Here is a 12,158-nt window from a genome sequence, read left to right as displayed (position 1 = left end):
ATATTTCACGTATGTATTTTGTTGCAGATTATGAATCAGATGAGCCATGTATTTCACCCATTGCATTGCAATGGGTCAAATTCATGGCATAAATTCGCTGCAGATTTGAAACTCCTCTGCATGCCTGATGTGTATTTTTGACACTGTATGCAAATGAGTTTGTTTTTTTTAAATCCTGTCCACTTGCCTTGTACTGTACTTTTCTTTGCAAATTTTTGGTGCGGTCTGCAACCGAAATTCCCCAATTAATATGAGATGTGTGAACCCAGTATTTGCAAGCAACTACCTAAAAGCATGAAAAGTATAAAAATGCCAAAACTGCAATGTGTGAACACCCTAAAAGGAAAGCTGTGACAACTAAAAAGCAGTTGTCTAAGGCCCCATGCACACGAGCGTATTTTTTTCCGTTTGTAAATACTGGCGTACATACAGGTCCTTTGTCACACGTATTCGACCCGTATTCCACCAGTATTTAAGGACCCATGCCCGTAAATACGGGTCCGTTGCCACCAGTATTCCACCAGTATTTACGGACCCGTTTTCTCTGCACTAATCGGCAGCCCGTTCTCTCTATCAGTGCTGGATAGAGAGAAGGGGCAGCCCTTTCGGGCAGAGTTTCCGCAGCGATTGAAAGTAAAAGAAGTTCATACGTACCCCGGCCGTTATCTTGGTGATGCGTCCCTCTTTTGACATCCAGTCCGACCTCCCTGAATGACGCGGCAGTCCATGTGACCGCTGCAGCCTGTGATTGGCTGCAGCATTCACATGGGATGAAACGTCATCCCGGGAGACCGGACTGGAGGCAGAAGCAGGGAGTTCAGGGTAAGTTAACTTTTAATACTATTAACTCCAGCGGTAGTCACTGTCCCAGGTGCTGAAAGAGTTACTGCCGATCAGTTAACTCTTTCAGCACCCTGGACAGCGACTATCCCCTGACGTCGCCTAGTAACGCTCCCGTAATTACGGGTGCACACACGTAGCCACCCGTAATTACGGGAGCCCCATAGACTTCTATGGGCCTGCCCGTGCCGGAATTACGGCCTGAAATAGGACATGTTCCATATTGTTTACGGCCTAGGCACCTTCCCGTAAGCAATCAGAGGAGGAGCAGAACAAGGGAAAACCAGAAGTGACGGTTCAGTTGCACCATGTACTCAACCGGCGGCCGACAAAACCCAGTGGCTTTATCAGAAACAATAGCGCAGCATGCTGCGCTATTGTTTCCCGTAAACTCTGCTGGATCTGTGATGGAGGCCCCTAATGGAGCCTCCAACGTAGATATGAACAGAGTCTTAGAGGCTCAATATCAGTAGGCCCATTTCAAAGAAAGCAAATAATCCGGCAACAATCTTCTTCTAGTATGTTAAGCAATCCACGCCACTCTTACTATTGAGTACTATTTGCATACCACCAAACATTCTACCTAGGGTTTAGCATAACCACACTCTTGAGGTTATAGATTTCTTTCCTTTTTAGGAATTGATATATAATGCAGGATATTAATTTCCAATTTTGGCTTATGGAATGTTGGTTAAATGTTTCACAGAGTCTAAATGAAGTGCAGAATTTAAGAATTGGCCATATTTCAAAGTTTACTATTCGCCTTTATGTGTGAAAAAACTGTGGAAAGTGATGAAGCTGAGGACTGTAGGTGTTAGTTGGGTTCATTTAAAGCTGGTGAGATCACTTTGACTGCTTTTCATTAACCTATAAAACTCTAGACTGAGGCACGTACATTCCACCGTATTTTCAGAGAGCCATGGGGGTTTATACAAGCAAATGATCTAATTTCAGAGCCCTGCAGCTGAACGTGCAAAGAAAACATGGGTGATGACAAATGCCACTTTGACCTCCTCCACCTCAGCCTTAAATGTCACCTCTTAAATGTGTCACAGGTGCCAGTGATACCATTTGGCATATTGCAGAGTCGGCAGAGATCTTTCTCCGTATCCCCAAAGGGTCAGGCTTCTGTGTCCACTGTAGTCATTGCTAAAAAAAACAAAAAGCAACAGCACCTGGCAGTGCTAATATAGTACATGCCATGCTTTCTGTCTGTGTTGGTGACATGCACAGTATAGCTCCATGGTTTTATGTTGAAATCAAAGACGTCTCCATGTCTATATTGTAAGATTCTAAATTTGCTTTATTTTATCTAAGAGATACGTTTTAGAGTGGTTCAAATATTATAATGGGTAGTCTGTTACTTGTGCTGCCCCCTACACCAATAAAATGATAAATAACTGAAGTTGGACAGATCCTAGGGGTACAGTTAATGCAGATGACCAATGGCAGCATACATGCAAATTTTGCAGGTGTCTCTAGTTTATGTATTTTCGTCCATTTTATCTAAATTTTAGCGCCAATTATAATTAGTTCATCTAGAACAGAACAGAGAAATTGTGAATATATATTTTCAGCTTTTTGAGACTAAGATCTTACTATCTTGAAATTTTACTACTGACTCTTCCAGTGTATATAATGTATTTGAGTTTGTATTTTGTCTTGCCAAAAGAGTGCACTGCAGTTAGATGTTGAAAAGTTGAATTTCGGCTTGGATACATGTGTAGGTCATGTAATTTGGGGGTTTCTAAAGACAAATTCCTCTAAAAAAAGAAATGGCTTTGGGGTGTTATATTCCTTCCTTTGCATTCCTTACTGAAAAATAACAGGGATAGCAGGATGTTCAATAGATTGGGAGTAATTATTCAGGGCCCGTCTTAGGTTGGATGGCGCCCTCCACAAATTAAAAATTAACCACATATATAGACACGCACATACTGGAACATAAATACTGTACATACATAGAGGGACATATTTACACAAACAGGCAAATGTATACACACACATTCTGAAATATATACATACATAAAGGTAAATATATCGACATACATACACATACTGTATATACAGACACACAGGCACATAAATACACTGACAGAAATATACACAAATACATAAAAGGCACATATATACAAGCACAAAGACACATTCACATGCATACCCATATATACACAGTGCAGATAATGTAGTAGATGTCACCTGCAGTCCTATATAATATCACAGATAACACAGTGATAACTCTCTGAGTACAGACAATGTAGTAGATGTTAACTGCAGTCCTAAGTAACACCACAGATAACACACTCATAACTATACCCACACATATATAAACACACACTGAGGCATAAATATACATACACAAACATATATACACGTATATTGAAACATATACACACACAAACATAGAGACACATAGACACTTACCATCTCTGCTTGCTGAAGGAGAAGGAAGGGCTGTGGGCGGAGCTTCCTCTTATCTTTCTCCTCGGCTCTTGTTTCCTCCATATGTGTAACTAGGAGCATTGGACAGAGCAGAGGCAGAGCCCAGTGGCGCCCCCTACATGCTAGGAGGGTGCAGCGCCCTGTGCACTCGCACAGGTCGCACACCCCTAAGACCGGCCCTATTATTATTCAACCAGACAGTGTGGATCTGAAACAAAAGAATACTGCTATTCGTCACTTCACTACCATGTAGAGACATATCTTATTCATCTGAGCCTCCAAGTATATTTTACAAAGATAGGGACACTTGTATATAGTTCTTAGTTTACTATTTCATTTTCCATGTGTGCGAAAATTATGGAAGATTTTATGCTACTCTGCATAGTACTGTATTAAGCTAATACTGTAATTTTCTTATTATTAAGCTATCCTGACACAACAATGTACTGATGCTCAGGCGGTGTAGGTCCCCAGTCTACAACGACGTCTTTTGGCGTCGCTGTAGATGAGGCTGATGAGCACTCATCCTCTAAGCAGAAGCTGTACCTAATAGCTCCTGATCTCAGAGCAGCCTCCTGAACACAGCTGGGGTCGGAAAACTTTCGGACCCCAGCTGTTTAACCCTTTGATCGCCGCGGTCTGTGACCACGGCTTGATCAAAGGGAATCCCCCTCTTTGATCGCATCACCGGGATTTCGGTGATGCGATTAAACACTGGGGGATCCCTCTGCAGTCAGCCCTGGGGACCTACAAAGGACCCCAGAGCTGTCTGCTCCATTTGCCTGCTGTTGGGTCACACTATGTGCTGCCCTAACAGCAGCCTGTGTCATAGTGACACAGTGTAATGTTTTAGCATACAGGAGCATATATTAGTATGCTAATACATAAGTAAAAAATAAAGTTATAAATAAAGTTATCCCTGAATGGGACTAAAAAAAAAGTAACAAAAAAAATAAATAAATAAAAAAGTCCCAAAAAAAGGTACTATTTTGCATAAAATATATTTTATTGCCAACACATTACATAAAAACAAAAAAACTACACATATTAGGTATCTACACGACCGTAATAACCTGATAAATAAATGTAACAGGTTATTTAGCGTCAAACGTGAACGGGATAAAAAAGAAACAAGAAAAACAATGGCAATAATCGCTTTTTCTTATATTCACGGCGTAAAAAAAAAATTTTCTAGCCCCAAACTGCGTGGAAAAAAAATACTATTGCCCTCGCATAAAACAAGGCCTCATACAGCCACGTCAATGAAAAAATAAAAATATGGCTGCTGAGAGGCAGAGAGGTAAAACCAGAAAAATTTAGCTGGCCATTAACTGGTTCCCGACCGCTGGCTGTGTTTTTACGGCCAGCGGTCAGGGTCCTTAAAACCCGAGCCATAGACTTTTTACGGCTCGGGTTTTAACTTGTTGCCCGATCGCGGCAGCTGAATGTTGGGTCTCCGGCTGTCAGTGACTGCCGGGGACCCTGAGGAGAGGATAGAAGCAGCTTTCACTGCTTCTGTCTTCTCTGATCACTTGTACATAGTGCCACTGTCTCTATTGCTCCCGGTGTTCATGTGACTGGTCACATGATCGCCAGGTGCCGTTATTGACAGACTGCTGCTGGGTCTTACTAGATCCAGCACAGCCCTATTAGTGACAATCGTCACTATGAGAGGGCTGATTTCCCCTGTAACTGGAGCTGCTGTGCAGCTCCAGTTACAGTGGAAAAGATGGTGTAAAAAAAAGAAAAAAAATATATAAAGTTCCCCAAAGGTCTTTTTTGACCTTTGAGGGACAGACCATAGTAATAAAAAAATAAAAGCAAAGTAAAGTGCAAAAAACATTAAAAATAAATACACATAAAATACCCATCCCAAAAAAACGTTCCCCTCCCGCCAATCATTGTTGTAACGCTAGCGCTGACCCAATTACCCTAATATAGGGTAAAACTTTGTTATTACCAAAAAAAAATAGCTGAAATGTAAAAAAGCTTATTTTTTTTACTATTATTTTCAAACTTTATGAATAAAAATTTTAAAATAGCAAAAAGGATGTGTATAAAAACGATAAAAAAAGAAACCTGCATTGTCTATGGAAAAAACGTCGCAAAAATCACGTCGTTATCCCAACAAATAAAAAAGTTATAGCCATTTAACTAACACGTGCTAAAAAGGGCTAAACGTGTCTGGTCCTGAAGGCTCAAAATAGCCCGGTCCTGAACTGGTTAAGGTCTTTTCAGGCCCGGTCCTTAAGGGGTTAATTACTGAGGCCCACTGTCTTATATCTGAAAAAACTGGAGATTTAGAACAGCTACTGAAAAGAAAAAGGGAATTAAATTTTTGTAGGAACCAATCAAATTCCAGACGTCCTTTAAAAAAAGAAATTGTGATTGTTTTTTTTAGGGAACTTCTCCACTTTTGTGCACTAATTTTGATAAATCTCCCGAATTATAATATAAATATATATATATATATATATATATATATGTATATATATATATATATATATATATATATATATATATATTTGTTGCAGCATTATATCTTATCTCTGCAACTTAGTATTTAGACCTTCACCCCCTCGGTCCAGCTTTGGTGTTTGAATGCATACATGTATTCTCATAGCGCTCAAATTGTGTAGTACAAAAAAAATGTGCCCTAGAGTAATGTATTCTTTAAGGTTAGCAGTTATGATTTATGAATGTTTTATGTTCCAAAGAAAAAGGGTCAGCTTCCTGAAGCACAGAGAACAAAATGATTTTTGAAAGACTTGTGTATACTTCTCATTGTGAAAAATTCTGCCGTGGTGATGACTTTTTTTATTTTTTATTATGTTTTTTTTTTAAGAGTGTGCCTGTGGAATGTCGTGTTCTCTCGGGGAGTTCCACTTATCAGGCAGAACTGAAAGACTTTCATTACAGACGGATGGTAACTATTACTTCAAACATCCATAACATATGTGTGGAATAAAAACATGGCAGGGGGGATGTGCTCCCTTGCTGAGAGTAGCTCGGGGATGAGCTCGGGTCCGTCTGGATTTCTGAATAAACATAACTTAAACCCCATGACAACTCTACTAAATATTTGCAGTAGTGGTTCAGTACCCTCGCAAAAATGAAAATGAGCCAACATGTGCTGCCCACGAGTTGCCCAAAAGGATGTTTATAGTAGTAACCCTTTCCTTTACGAGACAGAATGTGGTGTTGGGGAATAGGTGATGTCGAGCTGTAAGTGTTAGGCAAATATGAACAGCCAGAGAATGAGTAAAAAAAAAATCGGAGCATAACTCTGTATATACTATTATACAGAGTATTTATATTGCTTCTTTCGAAGGCTATGTGAGGGTACTGAAAGAGAGTGCGAGTTATAATATATGGTCTTTCTTTTATTAAAGGTAAACATGACTACCTTTTTTTATTTTTATTATTATTATTATTATTATTATTATTAGTCCTGTAATTAGAACTTTTATAATAGCTAGGTTTTGTTTCTTTTTAGTATAGGTTATGTATCCAGTAATACATCACTGGGTAATAAGTTATACACTTTTGAAGCCCTTGCGTCAATTTTTTCCTACATGTGTGCCTTTGTCACAAGAGTGAGGCTTTAGGGTCACACTTCTAGTGACATCTATCATGTTTTTCTGCCCCCCTTCTGATTACAAAAGTGTTTTAAGCCTGTGACATATTGCTTACCAGGGCGTTCAACATATTGAGGAATATAGTGCATTCTATATTAGTGTAATAGATTGGGAGCCCCCTCTATGATGTTCATATGGCCCTAACAGGTGTTTTACTTTTCTTCTGTTTTATAAGGAAATTATCTTTAGAGTAGTTGGGTTGGCTTTTGGAAATTATGGCTTGGGGTTGTATGGCATTTTGTGTGTATGGATGCAAGTTCATGGTAACCTGGTTCAAAAAAGACAAGTTTTATGGCTAGGAAAACAATGATTTTCGTATTTATTTCATGAGACAGGTATAGGGTGGCTTCTCTATTATGCCCCTAAAGTACTTACAGGGATGGCAGTTAGAGCAGAGCTGCTAACGGAGAGGGCCTCATTTTGCACCACCCAGGCATTCATTCAGATAAATGGCAGAGGCAGCTTTCAACAACCCTTTTGCTTCGGTGGGTTGTACAGAGGACCCCCTTAGTGTTTGCTAGGCATCATGTTGATATCCCTATTTAATGACAAGTGCACTTTAAGAGCAGAAGAGGTTAAGAAAAATGTGATTCTGTTCATCATAGATATTAGGAAAGTGGCACCTGCTGTTATGTAAGGTAACAAAATGCCTACCGCATGCAGCTTACAATCTACATTATCGCCACACTTCCACATGATTAAAGAAAGTTAGAATGCCTGAAAGAAAAAGCAAAGTCTGAAAACACACATTGAGATTTGTGCTTTGAAAAAGGTTAAAAAGGACATTTCTCTAGTGGTTGAACCACAAAGCTGAGAATGAAGGTTGTGTAAAATCTGCTCTTATCTGTGTCAAAACATATGTAAGATTTAATTGAAAAGTCAGAGTAATGTTAATATTTATTATCTTGCTTTCTCTTTTTTTCCTTTTTCTCTTTTTTGAAATGTCACTCAGGTTTCAAGCAGGCCATACAGCCCCAAAGGCGGCTGCAGGCACATTATGTTCATGAATTATTAGCATAGTAGTAAAGCATTGTTATCCATAGTCGGCTAAGAAAACGGCAACTTATTGCTTCTAAGGAACAAAATAGCAAGTCCACAAGAGACTGTAAAAGATCTTTCTTTGAGTTATTATTCAAAGTGGGGGTTATCCTTCTTTCTCTACTTTATTTCCCAAAGTGCACGCTACACACAGCGCTGTTGATTAATTAACATTTTATGATCAAGAGGATACATTCTAACACGGAGAATGGGTTTTATATAAGCGGCACTTCACCATCACACAGGAATATTGCAGAAACTTTTATGCTATTATACAAGTCTACATTTGTGCATATAAACCCATTATATCCCTAAATCAGTTGTGACTAAACAAACAATGTTTTCAATGCTAACCTATTATATAATATTAATATTGATCTAGCATGGAATTATGAAAGAAATGTAAATTCAAAATGGTTCCTCTGTCTACTTCCAGAGGGTTTGACAAGCATAGAAGATGTTTACCCATATTCCCATAGGCCTCCCCATCCCAGTGGGCTATGGTATCTGCACAAGCTTGCTCGTGCTGATGCTGTCCCTTTTTTGGCCAAAGAAAAAAAAACAAATGTTGGGAAACTTGGACTAACGGAATGTCTTTTATACTGTTTGAAACTATAAAAGTTTTACGAAAGGTATTCAAGTTGTTTGGGCTTGACAACATATTTTCAAAGTAAAGCAAGCAAATGGTAAGCTAAAAAAAATGGGATATCCTTCTTGCCCCTATCCCCTTTGTCCTGTATTAAGAACTGCAGGATTGCACATCATAGAGAATGAATGGAATGGACTCCCATTGATTATAATAGGCACTGTGTCAAGCTTTATTTTTCTTGTGAAGATAAATATTGTGGTTCTCCTGCTACAAATAACTGAATGGGGGCTCTAGAAGCTCCAACGTGTCCCCTAATCAACTTCTGAAAAATGGAAACATAATAGGAAATTTGTGTGTAAAAGCGAAACAAACGTTTAACAAACTCCTTGGATGACTTCAATAAACCTGTCAACAGTCTCTCACTAAGAGTCCCCCTTAAGGCTATGTTCACACTGAGTTTTTTTTAACGAGTTTTTTGACTCTGAAACCGCGCCAAAATACTCGTCATAAAAGCTATATACCAGCAATGCTTAAAAGCAATAAGTTTAGTTATTCACATTCTTTGTCCACTTTGTAACATAGAATGGGGAAGTTTTCTGCATTCTTAAAGGGGTCATCCTTTTTGAACAATGCCTTTTTATTAGAATAGTCCTTTGAAAACAAATTGATAAAATGGTTTCTGCTACTAGGAACACAAGTGATCAGCTTTAATCTAGGGGGAAACTTGTTAACAAGTGTTGAGTTCCCCTGCAGCGCCATCTCAGGGGAAATGAAGCATTACATGGTGTTCATTGAAATCAATAGCTTTCAAAGTAATGCATACATGTGCCAGGTGATCGAGAGACTCTTTGTAGCCGTTCTCTGCTCTGTCTAATAGATAATAGTTCTGAATGAGGTACCTCCTCTAATAACTCAGAATTCCATAAAAGGGTATTTGAAATTGGGTTTTCTAAACCAGGCTATAAGATATATTAATTATCCCATGCCCAATACAGTATATATTTATGTTGCATCCCATGGAACAATGAGATCTATTTTGATGGCTTTTTGTCTAGTCATAACCTTTTATATTAGATGAATAGACTTTTAGCTCTACAGAATAAAGTCTTATTCTGTCCCTGAACTGTGTACACCGATACATTGACGTGAAGGTTGTCATGTGTTTTTATTGCCAAGTAGGTTATAATATGTACCAACTGTGTGGATATTGAGCCGCACCAACTAATTTTCATTCTTTACCACTGTCTTGCTTTATACATGTTTATTATTAGGCTTTATAGAGTTAAGCTATCTCTGATATGCAGCTTTCATATTCTGGCTTTCAGTTAATAGGACTCTTCTCACAGCAGACATCCAGTTCTAACTTGAAAATAAGAAGCTTGTCTCGAGAGGACAGCCCCCATATTGTGGGGTGGAGTATAATCTAATCCTTAGCATTGTTTTTATTTTTCTTTCTAAATAGCTGGGGACAATATGAGTCAAGAGGGAGAACATTCTTTGTTTCATGTACTGTGCATTGCAAGGGTACAAAATGTAACTGAGCCGAAAATGAAGAAAGACATAAAAGGATCCCAGCTCAAGGAGGTCAGATCCATCACAGGCTTAGCATTGCCTTCAAAGATGCCGGGACAGGTGGCAGTTCAAGACAATCAGAGGAGAAGCATCCGCTTGCTCTGAGATAAGGGATTCGTGCAGAATCCTGCTATCAGGTCCCAGTTTGCTTTGATGTATAGTATGCCAGGCAAGACTACTGGGAGCAGGTTGTAGACTCCCTCAGTGATGGGCTTCTGCTTTTCTACTTTTAAAGGTTTGATTGTAACGGTCCTTGAGGATTAATTCTTGTTTGAGGTTTACACAGAGGCTTTACCTTGCCAGAGACCTTGGCACCACCTATACAAATCTCTTTTGGACAAATTTAGATTTTTACACCATTTTTTTTGTGTGACTCTCTCTGTAGCAAAGGGGAAAAAAAAAGACTATTTGTGTCTTAACCAGTCTCACTGTGTAGGATGCAAATTGAGTCCTGAAGAATATAGAAATGGTGGGTTTATTTACGAATGGGTTTTAAATGCAGAATGTCTGTTTTTTACATACACTACGTTTACTTCTTTATTTCATGGTAATGCTTATGGTGAAGCGAATTATGTTAAATGGGTATTCACATCTCATAATGTTATGACATATTAGGATATTCCATAATATTATGATCGGTTAGGGTTCAACCCTTGGCACCCCCGCTGATCACAATCACAAAGGGACCAAGCTCCCTTCGGCTTATTCCCTGCATTCCTGGGCCTCTTTGCAATTAGTTGTATGTGTTGGAACCCACAGCAAGTGAAAAATCCTCTGCAGCTCCCCCACAGGTGAAATGAGACATCATGGGATAATTTCCATTAAGAATTCCCTAATATGGTATTTGAATATGGGTTTTCTAAACCAGACAATCCCTTTTAGGGAAATCTTTATGTGACACAGATATGTGAATTTATCTAGCTCACTACACTTTTTATTCTAAAGCATTATGACTTTATTTTTATAGCTCTAGTAACTAAATCATTTATGATGAGGTTCAAAACTTTTGAAAAAATACACAATGTGCTATATTATTCTTATTGTCTTACTTATTAGATGATAGATAAATCATCTGACATGAATAAACATAACAAGATATATGCTTTGATATCTAGAGATGCATTACACATAGTATTATTAGAATACAAATAATGTATGGTCGTTATATTACCATGTTTGCTCTTAAGACCTTATCAACACAGTGGGATTTTTTTTTTACAAAACTGTAACCATTAAAGAATTAAGTCTTTCCTTTATATGATTTCTCAGTGCATGATTCACTCCTAGATTTGGCTAACAAAAAAAAAAAGCATTGAAAGACTGCAACAAAGGTACACTTTGTGAAAAAGCCCTTAACCTCTTTCCGCATTATCTGGGAAGGGTCCCCATCTCACATCCTGACGTACATATATGTAATGGTGATTGTGCAGGCACAGAAGCTGTGCCCACACGATAACCACCCGAGCCTGGCTGTGATCGATAGTTGAGCTCCCGCTGCAACGACTGTGATTGGATGATTGGAAAAACCTCCAATCCCAAGCCGTTTAACACTTTAAATGCTGCAGTCAATAGGACCGCGGCATTGAGATATTTTGACAGAGGGAGGGCCGTCCATGTCTATATGCTTATTAGTTTGTGCCAGATGTATGGCCTAATAGGTAATATCGTACATACGCAACAGATTACATTGTTGAAAGTCCACAGCGTAGTACAGTAGCAGCAAAGTAGATGAGATTTAAACTATGTTAGTCTATGGGGCCGTGCAGACAGTCCGTGATATTTGTGCAACGTGAGTCCGTTGCGTAAAACTTACGACATGTCCTATATTTCTGCGTTGTTCGTGCATCACACACCCATTGAAGTCAATGGGTGCGTAAAAATCACGCACACCACACGGAAGCACTTTCGTGGGATGCACGTGATTCGCTCAACAGCAGTCAAAATTATGTTTGGAAACAGAAAAGCACCACATGCTTTTCTGTTTACAAACATCCAAATGGAGTGTAAAATCACGCGGCCGCGCGAAAATCACGCGGCCG

General features: G+C 39.0%; 1 protein-coding gene across 4 annotated transcripts in view; it reads left to right on the top strand.

Annotated features, from left to right (window-relative positions):
* GLI3 (GLI family zinc finger 3) overlaps positions 1-12,158 on the top strand; it is a 220,718-nt gene that overhangs the window by 94,502 nt on the left and 114,058 nt on the right. For 2 of the 4 annotated variants that reach the window (XM_075827040.1, XM_075827039.1), the window contains exon 4: positions 6,128-6,208. The exons of the other annotated variants lie outside the window; for them this stretch is intronic. In XM_075827040.1, coding sequence (XP_075683155.1) covers positions 6,128-6,208 — 81 coding nt within the window. The remainder of the gene's footprint in view (positions 1-6,127; positions 6,209-12,158) is intronic. 4 annotated transcript variants of the gene reach the window in all.

This window comes from Rhinoderma darwinii, chromosome 5 (genome assembly GCF_050947455.1).
Source record: "Rhinoderma darwinii isolate aRhiDar2 chromosome 5, aRhiDar2.hap1, whole genome shotgun sequence".
Taxonomy (NCBI): Eukaryota; Metazoa; Chordata; class Amphibia; order Anura; family Rhinodermatidae; genus Rhinoderma; species Rhinoderma darwinii.
This window is presented reverse-complemented; position numbering and strand designations above follow the sequence as displayed.